The 19,887-nt window shown below is 41.1% G+C and overlaps 1 protein-coding gene across 2 annotated transcripts in view; it reads left to right on the top strand.

Annotated features, from left to right (window-relative positions):
- PTPN9 (protein tyrosine phosphatase non-receptor type 9) overlaps positions 1–19,887 on the top strand; it is a 71,971-nt gene that overhangs the window by 38,244 nt on the left and 13,840 nt on the right. For both annotated transcript variants that reach the window (XM_025472118.3, XM_025472119.3), the window contains exons 2-8: positions 205–348; positions 3,504–3,593; positions 4,293–4,417; positions 8,200–8,305; positions 12,681–12,791; positions 14,495–14,823; positions 19,518–19,611. In XM_025472118.3, coding sequence (XP_025327903.3) covers positions 205–348; positions 3,504–3,593; positions 4,293–4,417; positions 8,200–8,305; positions 12,681–12,791; positions 14,495–14,823; positions 19,518–19,611 — 999 coding nt within the window. The remainder of the gene's footprint in view (positions 1–204; positions 349–3,503; positions 3,594–4,292; positions 4,418–8,199; positions 8,306–12,680; positions 12,792–14,494; positions 14,824–19,517; positions 19,612–19,887) is intronic.

Genomic DNA, 19,887 nt, shown 5'->3' with positions numbered 1-19,887 from the left:
GGCAGGCACCAAACCGCTGCGCCACCCAGGGATCCCCTATATCTACTTTCAGACCTGTTTTCCAACTTTTTGTCTTTCCCTGCTCCCTATAAGAAACTTTTGGTTCAGACTTGCTTGAGGAAAGGATAAATTTTTTTTTTGCTTGTTTGTTGTTTGTGTACATATGTTCTTGACTAATTTTTCTTTCCTTTCTTTGTCAAACAGGCCACCAAGCAGTTTCTTGAAGAGATTAACAAGTGGACGGTTCAGTACAATGTTTCTCCTCTGTCTTGGGATGTGGCTGTCAAGTTCCTCATGGCCAGGAAGTTCGATGTGCTCCGCGCCATAGAGTTGTTCCACTCCTACAGAGTATGTGCATGGGGCTAGACCGGGCCTGTGGCACATCGGCCCTCTGCTTTGCTGTTTTCTGTGCCACACACTACACACAATAGTTCTCTGAGTGTTCTCCCTGCTGTCATTAAAAAAAAAAAAAAAAGCAGGCCAATATCTAGGAGCCCTACTTTGCAGTCAGAAAATCCTTCCGAAGAGATATAGAACCTCTCTAAATTAAAAAGGGAGGATGAAGCATGCTAGGATTAGTTCAAGACTAAAAGCTCACTTTTAGTGAGCTTTATCTTGTGGGTCATCTCCTACAATATTCACTCATTTGTTCAGCAGATGTTTATTGTATATATACTACGTTCCAGGTGCAGAGATTACTATTTAGAAAGAGAAAATAGACACACAATTATAGAAAATTATGATAGGTCACTACTTAGTTCTGCGGAAGCACATTTACTTAGAAGGGCCAAGGAAACTTTCTTGAAGGAAATGATTTCTAAGCTAAGATCTGAAGAATGGAGTAGGAATTGGAAAAGTGGAGTATGGCAGAGAGAACAGCAAGTTCAGATTCAGACAACAGAGAAATTAAGCTGAGTGAAAATGCTCATTGGGAGCGGGGACATGTCAAGAGATTGAGTAGCAAAAGTAAACAAGGCCAGATCATAAGAGTATCTATTTTTTCTTAAGGACAGAGAAATTCATTGAAGGTAATAAGAACAGCAGAACAACTTGATCAGATTTGCATTCTGGGAAGATTTTCTCACTGTGCTTTATTTTTATTTTTTTTAAAGATTTTATTTATTTATTCATGAGAGACACAGAGGGAGAGAGAGAGACAGAGACACAGGCAGAGGGAGAAGCAGCTCCATGCAGTGAGCCTGACGTGGGACTCGATCCCGGGTCTCCAGGATCACGCCCTGGGCCAAAGGTGGAGCTAAACCGCTGAGCCACCTGGGCTGCCCTCACTGTGCTTTAGATAATAGATCAGCAGGGCTATACTGGAGACAGACCAATTAGAAGGCCATTGTAATTATGGAGAGTGAGACGGTCGTGGTGTCAAAGTGTAGTGTCGGGATATAGAGGAAAAAATGGGAAGATTCTAGAAGTAAAAGTGGTAAGACAAGGTTGCTTAAACTGGTGTTTAAGGAAAAAGAGTCAAGGGTTCTAGGTCTTTGACTTGGGTGGCAGGGTAAATGGTGGTAGCATTCACTAATTTAGGAGACACTGAAATAGTGCAGGTGTGTGGAGAGACAAGGCCATGAGTTCAGTTTGGCCATGTTAAGTCTGACGTGCCACTGAGATATCTAAATAGACATGTTCTCTGAGAATTGGGAGTGTGAGTCTAGGGTTCAGAAAAAAAAAATCTGGACCTGAAGTAGAGATTTTGAGTGACCAAAGTGGAGCTGAATATTGGAGCCATGAGAAAGGGTGAGGGCCTTCCAGGAAGTATGAGGGGAAGATATATAGGGCTGAACGTCACCTCAGACTTTTTGCTATCTTTGGCTCAGTATTGTCTTAAAAGTTGAATTTGAATGCTTTGGTAGCATACGCACTCTCCTAGCACTAATACTGTCTTCACTTGCTCCCTACCTCTGAAGATACTTGAATTTGATTTTAGGGATGATTTGGGTGAGAATATAAACAAAGACCTAGTTTGTTTCATTCACCAGGGTGTGTTCCTAGCACTTAGCTCAGTGCCTGGCACATAATAATTGCTCTACAACTATTTGCAGAATAAATGAACGAGCCGGTGAGTGAATTGAGTGAGCAGATGAATGAAAAACACCCAAAAGGGGCATCTGGGTGGCTCAGTGGGTTAAGCATCCAACTTATTTTTTTATTTTTTTATGTTTTTTAGCATCCAACTCTTGGTATTGGCTTAAGTCAAGATCTGAGGGTCATGAGATCAAGCCCTGTATCACTCTTCCTCTCTCTCTACCCCAACCCCCATGCGCTCTCTCTCTCTCTCAAAAAAACAAAACCACACACACAAAAAAAAAAACCAAAAAAAAAAACAAGAACAAAAAAGAGCCTTAGAAGCAGTAGTTGAGGACATAGGAAAACTGAGAGTATTGTCTACCTCTGATAAAGAGTGTCTCTGGGAAAAGGGAAGATGAGTGGTCAACCTTGTCATGTAAAAGGAAAGCTGAAAATGCCTACCAGGTTCACTGATGGGAAGGCAGGCCTGGCGCTGGAGCAGGAGCTCTCAGTGCGGTAGTTAGATTGGAAGCAACGAGAATGCAGTGGACCAAGTATGAGGATGAGCTTAAAGAGTCATACTGTGGAGATAAGAAAACTAAGGTCATGGTAGGTCTTGTTGGAGAACATATCCAGGGGATTGACGGCTCCTTTTTTAAGTGGGGAGAGGCCTCAGCCTTAAGGATGTGTGACAAAGTCTGCTTCCAGACATTTTTTGGGTGCATGTATATCTTGCTGCAACATCACTGCTGATGGGGCAGCCCTGGTGTCACAGCAGTTTAGGGCTGCCTGCAGCCCAGGGCATGATCCTGGAGACCCTGGATCGAGTCCACGTCAGGCTCTCTGCATGGAGCCTGCTTCTCCCTCTGCCTGTGTCTCTGCCCCCCCCCCCTCGAATAAATAAATAAAATCTTTAAAAATAAATAAATAAAATGTAAAATAAAAAAAAAAACAGATCTCTGCTGATGTATATTTTAGAACTTTGACCCTGCACTCTAGCCATATGTATTAGCTGGTCTTCAGGGTAGGCTTCTCACTGATTTAAAGGAAAATATGATACCTAACAGGCTGATCAGGTGGTGTTGGACGAGAATTCAGGTAATACTCAGTTGGCCTGAAGGATGTTACAAGGGAATTTGTGATTCAATTTATTCAGTGATTTTTACTTTAAAGTCCCTTATCTGGGATCCCTGGGTGGCGCAGCGGTTTGGCACCTGCCTTTGGCCCAGGGCGCGATCCTGGAGACCCAGGATCGAATCCCATGTCGGGCTCCCGGTGCATGGAGCCTGCTTCTCCCTCTGCCTGTGTCTCTCTGCCTCTCTCTCTCTCTCTCTCTCTCTGTGACTATCATATAAATAAATAAATAAAGGTGGACTTAGAAAAAAAAATAAAGTCCCTTATCTCTGAGATTTGATGGTTACATAGAGCTGTCTTCGATACACAGTATTTTCACTTTAATTTATCTTGCTATGTTTTATTTTTAGGAAACACGAAGGAAGGAAGGCATTGTGAAGCTGAAACCTCATGAGGAACCTCTCCGTTCTGAGATCCTTAGTGGGAAATTCACCATCTTAGTGAGTCTTTATGTACCCTTCTTGTTCTCATTATTTCCCTTTGTAGCTGTTGTCCTCTTTGGATTTTGTTCCTAGATACCTTATCCTAAATCTAGAGAGTGTCAACATTCAAGAGCAGACATAAAGCAGCTGTGCAGTTTGCACAAAATTATTCTAGTAACAAATGAAATTATTGAGAATCAGTTGTACAGTATATCGAGCAAAGTTTCTTCATTGGTCCATTGTTAGTGAGGGTCTTTAGGTGCGTATGTAGTATTTCAGAGGCCCGTCCTTATTGGAGTCAAGTTCTCTCCACCTAGAGACCACAGCCTTTTGAATAAGTATACGACGCTACTTTTAAGGCAGAGCGTGGAAACCATGGTTGTCTTCCGTGGTTTCCCCCTGCTGTGTGTTTTGCCATCCTACCTGGGAAATTAGCTAGGCAGCAAGTGTAGACCATCCTTTAATCTCTCTGCAATTGACAAGTTAAGAGAATGTAGTTTTTTTCCTGCCAAACTAATACGATCCAGGGGATGCTAAGAATCAGGAGTGGGATGAAATAAGCTTTCTTCCCTTCCTGGAGCAACTGATGCAGGTCAGAGAAGTATTGCCAGCATCTCTTCTCTCTGTGTGAAATTTTTATCTAGGATATAAGATGCCTCTGTGATTGTTGTGATTCTCTATTTAGTTTATAAATGTTTCTCATTTGATTTGCTCTAGAATGTTCGGGACCCAACAGGAGCTTCTATTGCTCTCTTCACTGCCAGATTGCATCATCCTCACAAGTCAGTCCAACATGTGGTACTTCAGGCTCTGTTTTACTTGCTAGACAGAGCTGTGGATAGGTGAGCATGATGATTACCTTTTAGTTGGTCTGCATCCAGATAGGGAAGTATAGTCCTTGACTAACTTGATGAACTCAGCAGTGCCTTCGCCATGCTTCTAGGATGTGCCCTGGGAAATGCTATGAATAGAAAACATTCCATGTCCTTAAGGGCTTGGCATATTTCCAGGTACTATCAAGATGGTGGGTATTCTATATCTTTACCTGCTTGGCTCTATTTTAGGATCACAGAAGCTGAGAAAACCAATTAACTAATTATCCTCAGTGTATTGAGAATTACTTATTGAGAGAAAGTGAAGGGGAAATGACATGTACTGGCTTTTTGCTCATTTGCCCTGAATTTTGATTTTCAAAACACTCTGGAACCTTGGTATGTTTGTAATATAAAAATAATGCCATTTAATTCAGGATTTTGAGAATCAACATTCAGGAGAGAATGGCCCAAAAGTACAAAGTTAAGCAAAATCATCTTTATAAACAGACCAATGAGCAAAAAGAATCAGCTCAGGTCATTTCTCCTTCCTTCTACAAGATAAATGGTATTATGATCTTTTATGGGCAAAGAAACCAAAGCCTGACTGTTACAGTCATCACATATCAGTCCAGTTAGGCCTAAGATCCTAGTTTCTTTGCTCTTAGCCAGAGCTGTTTGTACCCTATTATGTTGTCCTTTTGCCATACTTCCTTTATTCCCTGGTGATTGCCATTTACAGTTTGTTATCGTACTGGATGTCATTGGCTAGTCCCATGGCTCTTTCCATGGGTTGGAAATGATATATTTAAGGCTGAAACCTAAGATAGTGAAAGATAGCTGTGCACAACTTTAGTCATACTGTGGACTTAGAGGGTGCAGAGAGCCAAACGATGTCCAAAGTGGGCCTCTCTGTCTAATTCACTTGTTAATGTTACTTCCATAGTATTTATACAGCATTATTCTGAAAAAGAGAAGTTACTAAGGGAAGGAGAGGACCAGTGGTCACAGGGGCCGTGTACTGCCCAATCAGAAGTGTGAAATTTCTCATTTCTTCTTGCCAATTATGCCTATGATTGGTCTTCAGACATAATTTCCAGATCATAGGTTCCTTTGAAATGCGTTAGCTCAGGAGAATAAATGAAAGGCTCCTTTACCAGAAAATTCACTGGCCTTCCTTCTTGGGCAGCTTACAGTCAGAGCCCTCCTATAGGCATGGCAGTGGTCAAAGCTTGCTCTTTCCAGTGTGAGTATTGATTGGATCCCACAGGAAGACCACACAGGTAAACATACTTCAAACTGTTTTCATGATGTCCACCCTTTTCTTGAAAACCCTTAGTGACTCCCCATTATTCAGAAGGTACATATAAGATAAATAAACATGAAGCCTTTTCTCTAAGCAAAATATTCTCACTAGTGAGCAGAAATTTTTGTTTTCCTGTGTTAACTTTCACCAAGATAGAAGAGAAGGAAACCCTCTCTCTCCTCACTGGGATTAAAGAGGAAGGTTTCCTTCTCTTTTCTAAATCCCTTTCTTTAATGGTCAACTTTCTATGACTGGGTTCCTCACTCCTCCCACCTGTTATAAATAAAATTCTTTTTAGTCTGACTTTAACAGCAGTTATCTTTTTTTTTAAGATCTTATTTATTGGAGAGAGAGAGCACATGAGAGCACGAGTAGGGGGGCAAAGCGGAAGGGAGAAGCAGACTCCCCATAAGCAGGTAGTGGGACTTGATCTCAAGACTTTGAGATCATGACCTGAGCTAAAGGTAGACCGACTCAGCCACCCAGGCACCCCTAACGGCAATTATTATTATTATTATTATTATTATTATTATTATTATTATTAAAGGATTTTATTTATTTATTCATGAGAGACAGAGAGAGAGAGAGGCCGAGACACAGGCAGAGGGAGAAGCGGGCTCCATGCAGGGAGCCCGATGTGGGACTTGATCCCGGGTCTCCAGGATCACGTCCTGGGCCGAAGGCAGGCGCTAAACCACTGAGGGATCCCCCCCTCAATCATTTTGAAACAAATGTTAAGGACTGTGTTTTAAACATCTTGATGTTCCCAGGTAGCATCCAACTTAGGAATCAAACTCAATAGGAAAACAATTATTCTTAGTAAGGAATTATCTATCATTGTAAACCTCATTCTGTATGCAGAAAAACAAAGATCCTACCACATTTGTATTTATTTCATGTGCATTTCTTTACAGGATGAGCGATTTTTAGGAATACAGAACCTACATCATTGTGCACCATAGCTTCTTTTTATTAAATTCTCTTTCCCCTGGCACTGACTTCTCTTTATTTCAGTTCTCTGCCACAGGCTGGTGCCATGAAAGGAAAACCTATAGTTCTTTGAATTTGGCCCTTGATGGGATGCCTGGGTGGCTCAGGGGTTGAACGCCTGCCTCTGGCTCAGGGCATGATCCTGGAGTCCTGGGATCAAGTCCCGCATCGGGTTCCCTGCTTGGGGCCTGCTTCTCCCTCTGCCTGTGTCTCTGCCTCTCTCTGTGTGTGTCTCTCATGAATAAATAAATAAAATCTTAAAAAAAAAAACAAAAAACAAAAAAAACATGGAATGTTACCAAATTTGGATAGGTAGATTCAGAAACCTGGGAGGAAACAGTTCAGATTTTGATAACCTAGACGTTCTGGAACATTCTCAACCTAGGAGTTTGGTACTTGGTAAACATGCATCAATAAGGTTTTCTGCTGCACCTCCGAGCAATTCCCTGGCACCAGCTCAGGGTTTTAGTTCAACTCAATTCTGACACTATCTGCCTGATAGATGAGATCCCACAGGTTAAAGGTTTTGAATCCTACAAGACTTGTCTCCCCCTAACCCCCCTCACATGCTAGTGGCCAGTTCAGGTCACCTGTGCTTCTTATCAACAGGCTGGATTGAAGATTCCAAGAACTCTCTTCGTGGGTGCAGTGCCTTTACTAGAATGGCTCACACAACTCAGGGAAACATTTTACTTACTACGTTGCCAGTTTATTATAAAGGGATATTATGCGGCTAGTTGGAAGGGTAGCATGGGGAAAGGTATGGTGAAGGGGGGCTTAGAGCTTCCATACCCTCTGAGAGGGCCACCCTTTTAGCACCTCCATCTGGAAGCTCCAAGCCCTATCCTTTTGGTTGGTTAGTTGGTTGTTTTCTTAAAAGATTTTATTTATTTATTTATTTATTTGAGAGACAGCTGGAGTGTGGCGAGGCGGACAGAGGGAGAGGGAGAAGCAGGCTCCCCTCTGACCCCCTAGCTCGTCCTGGGGCTCTATCCCAGAACCCTGGGATCATGACCTGAGCCAAAGACCTTTAACCAACTGAGCCACCCAGGCGCCCCCCTTTTGTGTTTTTATGGAGGCGTCATTACATCAGCACAATTGATTAAATCAACAGCCGTTTGAGATTCACCTCAATCCCTCCCCTTTCCTCTCCCTGGAGGTGGGGGAGGGGATGTACCAACCCTCTCCAGTCCCTTGGTTGGTTCCCCTGGCAACCACCCCCTTCTGTAGGTGACCTGTGGGCCTTCTAGTTGTCTCATTAACATCACAAAAGACACTTGAAACTCTTCACTTAGGAAATTCCAAGAATTTTAAAGCAACTCAGTGCCAGCAACCAGTTGAAGACCAAATATTTATTTTTTATTGTAATATCACAAGAAGCATAGCAGATACCAAAGATGCCAGTGTTCAGAGAGGCAGTTATTTTGGTCCTGCATGTGTCCCATACTCTTTGCCCTAGGCTTTCAGCCTGCCTCCTCCATCTTATAAGTGTGTTTGTTCAATGGTTGGTTTACAGCTTCGAAACTCAGAGGAACGGACTGGTGTTTATCTATGACATGTGTGGTTCTAATTATACCAACTTTGAGCTGGATCTTGGCAAGAAAGTCCTAAACCTGCTGAAGGTAAGGCTGTGAGAGGACCCTTCAACTCTCTTTCACTTTTTAGGATACTTTATTCATTGGGAGGCTTAGGAATGATGTAAACTTAAGACATTATGTTGAGTGTAAAGGTCACCTGCAAATGATGATTAATATTTGCTTCCTCCGAATACAAAATAGTCTTAAAAGTGGAGTGGGAGGAATTAAAAAAGGAAATGCACAGCAACATTCTGAGTCATAAAGGTGGGTTGTTCCTTTCCTGGAGTTTTGTAGAATAAGAATTAATGAAGGCCCAGGTATGTCCAGTGTCTGAGAAATGTCACCTAGCCAATGACTTTCAGACTTTTTTGTCTCAGTCTAGTCAGAAATAGGTTTTACATGTTGACTTCATACACAAGAGTATATGTACATTAACCTATACACATATGTATGGAGTTCTGTATATAGAGTTCTTACTCTCTTATCCCACACTCATAAATCCAGAGGTATTTTGTAATATTCTGAACTTTAAAAGATAATATGGTATATATGCCACTTTATAATCAAACACATTAATATTTTTGCAATAAATAAATAAAATCTTTAAAAAATTTCTTTTTCTTCTCATATACTTTACTCAATATTTTATTTTAGAGAACACATGCAAGAGCAAATGCACATGAATGGGGAGAGGGACATTATTAAGTATGTGTTACCAGCATTTTTTATAGTTTCCAATTTATTCAGTTTTATGGTGTCTTTTATCATATTCCTGTTTTCTTTATTTTTCTTTCTTTTTTTTTTTTTTAAAGATTTTATTTATTTATTCATGAGAGACACAGAATAAGAGAGAGAGAGAGGGGCAGAGACACAGGCAGAGGGAGAAGGAGGCTCCATGCAGGGAGCCCGATGTGGGACTCAATCCTGGGACCCCAGTATCAGGCCCTGAGCCAAAGGCAGACACTGAACCACTGAGCCACCCAGGGATCTCTTTTTTTAAATTTTACTTATTTAAAAAAATATTTTATTTATTTATTCATGAGAGACACATAGAGAGAGACAGAGGTAGAGACACAGGCAGAGGGAGAAGCAGGCTCCATGCAGGGAGCCCGACGTGGGACTCGATCCCCGGTCTCCAGGATCAGGCCCTGGGCTGAAGGCGGCACTAAACCGCTGAGCCACCTGGGCTGCCCTATTAGAGTCTTAAATAAAGTTTAATATCTCGTGGGACAAGCTTCCTCTCACACTCTTTTATTTCTAAAAGTTGTTTTGACTATATTTTTTGCATTTTTATTTTTACATGTACTTTTGTGTGCCTTCTTTAAATTTTTTTTAAAGATTTTATTTATTTGAGAGAGAGAGAGAGGAAGCAAGAGAAAGCACAAAGTGGAGGAGTGGCACAGGGAGAGGGAGAAGCAGACTCTCCATTGATCAGGGAACCTGCTGCAGGGCTCAATTCTAGGACCCTGGGATCATGACTTGAGCCGAAGGCAGATGTTTAACTGACTGAGCCTCCCGGCACCTCTTACTTTATTTTTAAGTAATCTTTACACCCAACATGGAGCTTGAACTCACAACTCTAAAATCATGAGTTGCATGCTCAGGGGTGTGTGACTGGCTTAGTTGGTGGGGAGGGTGTGTGATTCTGTATCTTGGGGTTGTGAGTTTGAGTCCCATGTTGAGTGTAGAGATTACTTAAAAAAAAAAAAAAAGAAAAGAAAAAGAAAAATGTGTATGCTCTACTTACTGAGCCAGCCAGATACCTCCTAGTTCTTTTCTTTATTATAAAAGCAATTAAAAAGCAATTCAAGGAGAAGTCTGATTCCCCTTTCTCAGACACCCTGGTGCCATTGCACAGAGGGTAACCACTTTCCAAAATTTAAATCTGATGAGAAAAAAATTTTTTAAAATATCATCTTTGGGTTTTTTTTGAAGATTTTTATTTACTTGAGAGAGAGAGACATAGCTAGAGAGAGAGCACGAGCAGCGGGGAGAGGGAGAAGCAGCCTCCCCAATGTGCAGAGATCCCAAGGTAGGACTCTATCCTAGGACCCTAGGATTGTGACCTGGGCCGAAAGCAGATGTTTAACTGGACTGAGCCATCCAGGAGCCCCCATCGGCATCTGTTGATTAGATGAACTTTAGAGTCATTCAGTCAATTTCAGGGAAATAAAACACTCTGGATTTTATTTGGATGTAATGAATTAATAAATTAATTTAGGGAGACTTGACATCTTTATAATGTTATTATCTCCCATCCAAGAATGCTATACTTTTTGGGTCGCCTGGGTGGCATAGTCCGTTAAGCTTCAGACTCTTGGTTTCTCAGGGTCCTGAGATCACAACCTGAGCTGATAAATTTTTTCATAATTTATATTTTATACTTAAAAGCTGTTCTAATAAAAATATTTTCATTATAGAAAATTTTGAAGAACTCAGATTACTATATATTAAGAAGAAATACTGTCTTTGGGGCACGTAGGTGGCCTCAGTAGGTTGAGTATCTGCCTTCAGCTCAGGTCATGATCCCAAGGACCTGGGATTAAGCCCCACATTGGGCTCCTTGCTCAGCGGGAGTCTGCTTCTTCCTCTCCCTCTGCTGCTCTTCCTGTTTGTGCTCTCACAAATAAATAAAATCTTAAAAAAAAAAAAAAAAGAAATACTGTCTTTGATATTATGCAGAATTAAACACTGTTGACATTTTGGTGTATGGCACTTTCTTCTAGATGTTTTTCAATATGATTTGAATTATATTCATACAATTTCAATATACAATAAGCTCCAGCAAGTTTATTTTACGAATATTTGTATTTGCTGAATAATAGTCTATCCTGTATTTACTATAATTTATTTAACCATTTCTATATTGTTGAATACTTTTCCCATTTTTTATAATAAATAGTTTTTTCAACAAACACTTTTATATTCATATCTTTATTGGCACATAAAATAGTTTATTTGAAGTAGATTTCTAGAAGTAGGATGACCGGATCAAAGGATATGAACATTTTACTGGCACCTGGTTGGCTCAGTCAGTGGAGCATGCAACATTCAATCTCTAGGTCATGAGTTCAAGCCCCATGTTGTGTATAGAGATTACTTTTTTTAAAAAAGGATATAAACATTTTAAATGAGGTTCCAAAAAATGGAAGTAATGCGAAGTATTATAGAAAATAAAATAAGGGACACCTGGGTGGCTCAGCAGTTGAATGTTTGCCTTTGGCTCAGAGCATGATCCTGGAGTCCCAGGATCGAGTCCTGCATCAGGCTCCCTGCATGGAGCCTGCTTCTCCCTCTGCCTGTGTCTCTGCCTCTCCCTCTCTGTTTCTCATGAATAAATAAATAAAATATTTAAAAAAATTAAGATTATAGTTTTGATCCTGTGTAGCTAAGATTATATAATGAGCATTTTCCAAAGTTTCAAAAAAATCTGAAATCTTCATTTTTTAATCTTCAGTTTAAAGGTTATAAAATAATCTTTTAATTTTTAAATTTTCTTATTTTTTTAAAAGATTTTAAAGGCAGGCACTAAACCGCTGAGCTACCCAGGGATCCCCTAAAATAATCTTTTTATAATGCCATTTTTGTTAACCCCTACCCATTTTCAGACACATATATTCTTTCCAATTTTTTTTTAAAGATTTTATTTATTTGTTCATGAGAGGCACAGAGGCAGAGACACAGGCAGAGAAAGAAGCAGGCTCCATGCAGGGAGCCCCATGCAGGACTCGATCTTGGGACTCCAGGATCAGGCCCTGGGCCAAAGGCAGTTGTCCAACTGCTGAGCCACCCAGGCGTCCCAATAAGCAGAACTTAAAGATGCACACATAAACGCTGACAAAAGTCAGTGTAATTTTTGATCCATAAAGCTTATGTTCACAAGAACATGACATTGTAACTTTTAAAAGTAAATCACCTTTTAATTTTTTATTAAGTTTTTAATTTTAATTCCAGTATAGTTAACATATAATGTCGTATTAGTTTCAGGTGTATAATTTAAAAATTAAAAAAAATAGGGGATCCCTGGGTGGTGCAGCCTTGGCCTAGGGCGCGATCCTGGAGACCCGGGATCGAATCCCATGTCGGGCTCCCTCTGCCTGTGTCTCTGCCTCTCTGTGTGTGTGTGTGTGTGTGTGTGTGTGACTATCATAAATAAATAAAAATTTAAAAAATTAAAAAAAATAAATAAAAATTAAAAAAATAATAAAAAAATAAAAAAATTTTAACCACTTCTGTAGTTGCTGAAATGACACCTGAATTAGGCTTTAGACTCCCCCTGCTGGGTAAGGATGGGGAAAAGAGCAGAAAACCTACACTGAGTTTGAATAGTCACAGGTTCCAGTGCCTTAATTGATATCTTTATTTTTATTTTTATTTTTTTTAATTGATATCTTTAAATTTTCATGTGTGTTCTCCACAGGGAGCATTTCCTGCCCGTTTGAAAAAAGTACTGATTGTGGGAGCACCAATATGGTTCCGAGTGCCCTATTCCATCATCAGCCTCCTCCTGAAGGACAAAGTCCGGGAGCGGGTAAGGCAAGCTTTATTTTATTTGTAGGTGGAGGTGGTTATTTGGAGGAGGTGCTAAACTTCCCATTTCTACTGTTGAAACCTACCAATTAATTTTTTACCTTCAATAAAATCCTTCTGGCCTGTCTCCTTAAAGTGCTCTCTGCTTCTGTTAGTGTATCCACTTATATTCTCTGCTCTGTTCTTTATTCAGGTCAATACAGGCTGCCTCTCCCACTCTACTACAATTTCTTTGAAGTTAGGAGCTAGATATAGTTTGTCTGGCAGTTTCCTTCCATGGCACCTCGCATAAAGATAGCACTGAAGGTGTATGTCCCATGGATAACTTACGGTAGCTACTCCTTCCAAAATCTAGCCTAGTGAACTGATGGTTAAATTTGTTCAATTGGAAATACTAATCCATTTCATTGACCACCAGGGTGGTGGAGGAGAATCTCTCACTGTATCTCTTTCTAAAACTTCCTTTCCTGGCATTTTCTCTTAAAATAGCTCATTGCTTCCTGACTTCAAAAATGTTGTCTAAAATTATCTTAATTCTGTTACTATCCCCTGAGTGGGAATTAAAAATGGAGTGAGGTGGGCAGCCCAGGTGGCTCAGCGGTTTAGCTCCACCTTCAGCCCAGGATGTGATCCTAAAGACCTGGGATCAAGTCCCACGTCAGGCTCCCTGCATGGAGCCTGCTTCTCCCTCTGCCTGTGTCTCTGCCTCTCTCTCTCTCTCTCTCTCTCATGAATAAATAAATAATCTTTAAAGAAAAATAAATACAAATAAAAATGGAGTGAGGCTTTCCTTACCCTCGAGGAGCTTATGGTCCTGATAGAGAACACAGAAGTAGACGTGTCCAGAGAACTATGGCCCTGCAGGAGCACAGAGGAGGATATTGTATCCAGCAGTCAGGGACAGGCTTCACAGAAGAGGTGAGCTTTAGAAGCTGGTCTGTGAAGAAGCCGAGGAGGAAAAGAGAGCATTCCAAGAAGAGGCAACAGCAAGAGAGACCAGCATTCCCATTTTACGCAGATTTCATGGAAAACCAACTAGGCCAATTTGGTCCAGTAAGGCTGCGTCTAAGCAAAGAGCAGAATTAGGATTTCTTTTCTGGCCGTTTTCCTGGGCTATCTGTATCTGGGTGACTGGTCTTGTGTTACTTCCTTAGAAAGCTATCTTTGAGAACATCTCTGCTGAGCTGTGAGTAAAGCACCAAGCTTAGAGTTGGTTACCTTAGTATGGGGTTGACCAAGAAGAATTACTACCTGTGTATTCTTAGTAGTCAAAAAGCCAAATACCTGCATGAGATGTCACTGGGAAGCCTTGTTAATACCATAAAGGCTTTGTTCACTGTACCTTCCTTTCAAGGATTATAAAAGGGCCCTTGGGGCACCTAGGTCACTCAGTCAGTAGAGCACATGACTCTTGATCTTGAGGTTGTATATTTGAGCACCGCATTGGGTGTAGAGATTACTTAAAAACAAAATCTTAAGAAGGATGGGAGGCAAATTCTAGGAGTGAAACCTTTGGGGAAATTATAGGACTTCAATACTGGGTGGATGCAATGCAAGTCTTCTTCTTTTATAAGGAAATACCAAGTATTTCAAACAAATCTCATCCCATTCTTCAAACTAAATATAAACACATTTGTTCTTTATCTTCATTATCTATATATTTTTTTCCTGTCCATACTCACATGGTTCTTTCTGGCCTTCCAGATTCAGATATTAAAGACATCTGAGGTTACCCAGCACCTGCCCAGGGAGTGCCTTCCAGAAAACCTGGGTGGATACGTCAAAATTGACCTTGCCACTTGGAATTTCCAGTTCCTACCCCAGATGAACGGCCACCCAGATCCCTTCGATGAGATCATCATGTTCTCCCTCCCTCCTGCCTTAGACTGGGACTCAGTACATGTTCCAGGTCCCCATGCAATGACCATCCAAGAGTTGATGGACTATGTTAGCACCAGGCAAAAGCGTGGGATATATGAGGAGTATGAAGACATCCGCCGTGAGAACCCTGTTGGCACTTTCCACTGTTCTATGTAAGTAGGAAAGGTTTGGGCCCACAGTGGGTTACCAACATGCTTCTGGTGTGTGCTGTCAACAGCTCCTTCCAGATCTCATTTCCATAACAGAGGATCTTCCTTATGTCAAGGAGCATCACTTTCACATAGATGATGGTTCTCATCCAGAAAGAGGTACTTCCTGCTTTGGTATATTCTGAATTTCTGAAGGTCTTTAGTACCAACAGAGGAACCATGTAATAATGGATGCATTTTTTAATATTTTCATGAAATTCAAGTGATTTTAGGAAAAAAAAATAAAAATATATGTTCAGTGTGATCATCTGTCCTTTCATGTAGGCAGTTTCTCCCTAGAGCATTTATAATATACCATTACTTTCTGAGGGGAGGGGTGCTGGTGTGTTTAAAATAATCCACAATAGGAGAAAAGAGTTAACTCTTAGGAGTTTGGTCTTGTGCGATTTTCCTTCTATCCAAATCCTACTATAGAATTACCTGGCTATTTTATAACTGGTTCATAATTACTTGGTAACTATTGTTGGCCGTAGAGTGTAGATCATTTCTCTTACTGTTGCTCTTATTTTACCCTGTTTTCACTGGCTGCAGCAGAAATTTCTGTCTCTATGTTGAAAATTAGAGAAACCTGCCCCAGGCCCAAGTTCCAGTATAACCAAAAATCCCTTCTGCGATTTGTGCAAGTTATTTCTCTTGCCTGCACTCCAGTTTTTCTATTGTAATAGGTGATGTTAGACTCTGATATTCACCTGCTTCTGTAGCTTAAATGTTTTAGGAATCCATGATTCTGTGAATACCTCCTTTCACTCATAATTCCTGTCCAGCTTAGTCAGTGGCTGGGGAGAACCTGCAGGGAGAGAGACTTAGCAAAAGGAAAGAGGGAAAAGAATGAGTTAGGAAAGAGATAAGAGAAGACAGAAGAAACATTTGAGAAGAAAGGCAATAGGCAGAGCAAGAATGCAAAGGAAAGTAAGAGAAAAAAGCACAAGAAAGCAGAGTGTATATCAGAGTGGCGGGAGTATCGTTTTCCCCCCACACAGCTGTTTCTTTCTTTCTTTCTTTTTTTTTTTTAGATTTTATTTATGTATTAATGACAGACACAGAGAGAGAGAGAGAGAGGCAGAGACACAGGGAGAGAGAGAAGCAGGCTCCATGCAGGGAGCCCGACGCGGGACTCGATCCCAGGTCTCCAGCATCACGCCCTGGGCCGAAGGCAGGCGCTAAACCCGCTGAGCCACCCAGGGATCCCCCAGCTGTTTCTTTCTTAGCTCACAGCCCCCATATGCACCCAGTCTTTCTCCCAAAGAGTTTTCTCCCCTATACTTTTGAATCAGGGAAGTATTATGGAGCAGAATATTACTGGGCTGCTCCAAGAGGATGCATACTTGTCGTGGGGATTCCTAACTTTGTTCTGGTTACTCCTGCTGTGAGGCCCTTGAGATGGTATTTCTACCATCTTCCTCCCCCCACCCCCATTAAAAAAGCAGGTTTTGATTGTCCTCTTGGCATCACTGAAACCAGCCCTCATGTTATAATCAGAGAACACTTTCCAGTCCTATGGAAGGACTTCTTAATCCTGACTGTATTGAATGAATGAGCCCTCCACTTCAGGAGCTGGAACCCAGAATCCTCATCAGCTCCAGGTCTCTGTCCTATACTGGGTTCCAGTAAAACTACTTACACAGAACGAACTATATCCCCCTTGGAGTTCTAGATTATGGAGTAGATATCACTACTCCTTGTTGTCCAGAATGCCCATGGACCAAGAGACTTTCTCTTTTTTCTTCTCCCTTACACCGTTTTTTCAAAAAGTGGTTTTTAAATGTTTATCTTTTTATTATAATTGAAGATTCACATTAACTTATAAAAAATAATAGAGAGATCACATACCCTTTCCAAAGTTTTCCCATGGTAACATCTTTTAAAAGTATAATATAGTATCACAACCAGGATATTGATATTAATATTACCCACCAGTCTTTTTTTTTTTTTTTTTAAATACCCACCAGTCTTATTCAGATTTCCCCAGTTTTAGGGCGAGTGTGTGTGTGTGTGTGTGTGTGTGTGTGTGTGTATTTAGTTCTACGCAATTTTTAGCCTGCATTTTACTTTGTGTATCAGTCACCACAGTCGATACAGAAGTACATCACATACCTCAGTTTCAGCCCTCCCCATCCCTAACTCTTGCAAGCACTGAACTGGTCTCCATTTACTATATTTTTTTCATTTCAAGAATGTTATAGGGGGGGATCCCTGGGTGGCGCAGCGGTTTGGCGCCTGCCTTTGGCCCAGGGCGTGATCCTGGAGACCCGGGATCGAATCCCACGTCAGGCTCCCGGTGCATGGAGCCTGCTTCTCCCTCTGCCTATGTCTCTGCCTCTCTCTCTCTCTCTCTCTGTGACTATCATAAATAAATAAAAAATTTTAAAAAAAAAAGATTATTCTTTAAAAAAAAAAAAAAAGAATGTTATAGGGGATCCCTGGGTGGCTCAGCGGTTTGGTGCCTGCCTTTGGCCCAGGGCGTGATCCTGGAGTCCCAGGATCAAGTCCCATATCAGGCTCCTGGTGCATGGAGCCTGCTTCTCCCTCTGCCTGTGTCTCTGCCTCTCTCTCTCTCTCTCTCTCTCTCTGTGTCTTTCATGAATAAATAAATAAAATCTTAAAAAAAAAAAAGAATGTTAAAAAATGGAATCATATGTAACCTTTTAGGTTTGGCTTTTTTCCTCCCTCAGTATAATTCCTTGGAGATTCACCCAAATTGTTACATGTATCAGTAGCTCATTCTTTTTTGTTACTAAGTAGTATTCCATGGTATGAATGGTTTGTTTAACCACTCACCTGTTAAAGGACATCTAGGGGATCCCTGGGTGGCGCGGCGGTTTGGCGCCTGCCTTTGGCCCAGGGTGTGATCCTGGAGACCCTGGATCGAATCCCACGTCAGGCTCCTGGTGCATGGAGCCTGCTTCTCCCTCTGCCTGTGTCTCTGCCTCTCTCTCTCTTTCTCTGTGTGACTACCATAAATAAATAAAAAATTAAAACAAAAAAAGGACATCTAGGTTATTTAGAGTTTTTGGCGCTTGCAAGTAAAGCTGCTTTGAATGTTTGTGTCTAGGTTTTGTGTGAACGTAAGTTTGCATTGCTCTGGGATAAATGCCCAAGATGGTTAGGTCATATGGTAATTAGAAGTTTAGTTTGAGGGCAGCTCTGGTGGCGCAGCGGTTTAGTGCCGCCTTCAGCCTGGGGGTGGGATCCTGGGGGCCCGGGATCGAGTCCCGCGTCGGGCTCCCTGCATGGAGCCTGCTTCTCCCTCTGCCTGGGTCTCTGCCTCTCTCTCTCTGTCTCTCATGAATAAATAAATAAAATCTTAAAAAAAAAAAAAAAAAGGAAGTTTTGTTTGATGAGAAACTGCCCAGCTGTTTTCCAGAGTGGCTGTACCATTCAAGGTACACCCAGCAGTGTATGAATGACCCGGTTTCTTGGCATCCTCACCAGCATTTGCTGTTGTCACCACCATTTTTTATTTTAACTGTCCTGTTAGGTGTGTAATGAAGTCCCATTGTGGGTATAATTTACATTTCCCTAATAGTTAATGATATCGAACATCTTTTCATGTGCTTATTTACCATCTGTATATCCTCTTGTAAAATGTCATGCCTTTTGCCCATTTTCTAGTTGGACTTTTTTTTTTTTTAACTGTTAAGATTTGAGTCTTTTAATGTATCCTAGATATGGGTTCTTGGTTGGATACACGATTTGCAGATATTTTCTTCTAGTCTGTAGCTGGTCTTTTCATCCTCTTAGCGTGGCTCATGATGAAGCATGAGGTTTTATTCTGATGAAGTCCTTTAATCAGGTTTCCCTTGTATGGATCACACTCTTGACGTCAAGTCTAAGAACATCTAACCCTAGATTCCAGAGATTTTCTTCTTTTTTTCCTAAATGTTTTGTAGTGCTATGTTTCACATTTATTTAAGTCTGTGATCTATTAAAGTTAATTTTTGTATAAGGTTTAAGGTTTAGGTTGATGTTGATTTTGTGTGTGTGTGTTTGTGTGTGTGTGCGCACGCCCTTGCACGTGCCTGTGGATATCCAATTGCTCTAGCACTGTTTGCTAAAAATTCCTTCCTCCATTGAATTTTTTTTTTTATTTTTTTTATTTATGATAGTCACAGAGAGAGAGAGAGAGAGGCAGAGACACAGGCAGAGGGAGAAGCAGGCTCCATGCACCGGGAGCCTGATGTGGGATTCGATCCCGGGTCTCCAGGATCGCGCCCTGGGCCAAAGGCAGGCGCCAAACCGCTGCGCCACCCAGGGATCCTCCTCCATTGAATTTTTCTTGGGACTTTGTAAAATATCAGCTGCGCTTATTTGTGTGGGAAGAGGGAATTGTTTTTCATTCTCTCTTTCCTTATGTCAGTTCTCTCTTTCTGGACTATTTCTGTCAGTCTGGTTGGATCTCATAGATCTGAGATTGACAGACTTTCTCTTGAAGGGCAAACATTTAACAATAAAAATGTTCAGTGAAAAAAAATGTTCAGTGATACATACAGTACAGCTAGACTAGGCAATGACAGCCCCACATCTCCAACACTGACAGTAGGTGACACCTTTGCACGACCAGACTTTGTATGTACACAGACATGTTGCTTCCACCTTTTCTTGTCTTTGTTTTAGTTTGTCTGCTTCATTTTCTTCAGGTCTCCAGGAAACCTAGAGAAGAACCGCTATGGGGATGTACCCTGCCTGGACCAAACTAGAGTGAAGTTGACAAAACGAAGTGGCCACACTCAGGTACGTGGATAAATGCTGTCTTTTCAGGAGCACTGAGGGAAATTTTCCAAAGTGAAGCTTACTAATACCATAGTAGAAAGAGCATGGACTCTAAGCCAGAGAGATCAGATTGGAGTTTTAACATTGCTATTTACGAGTTAGTCTTTTACCATAAGCAAGTCCCTATAAACCCATCTCACAGTACTAAGTGAAAATTAAATGGAAAAATTTATGTAAATGCTAATAGTGCAAGGTCTGGTATATTATAAGTGCTTGATAAATGTCAATTATTTCTCC

This window comes from Canis lupus, chromosome 30 (genome assembly GCF_003254725.2).
Source record: "Canis lupus dingo isolate Sandy chromosome 30, ASM325472v2, whole genome shotgun sequence".
In the NCBI taxonomy this organism is placed as follows: domain Eukaryota; kingdom Metazoa; phylum Chordata; class Mammalia; order Carnivora; family Canidae; genus Canis; species Canis lupus.
The sequence above is the reverse complement of the archived record's forward strand: the minus strand, read 5'-3'. Positions and strand labels throughout refer to the sequence as shown.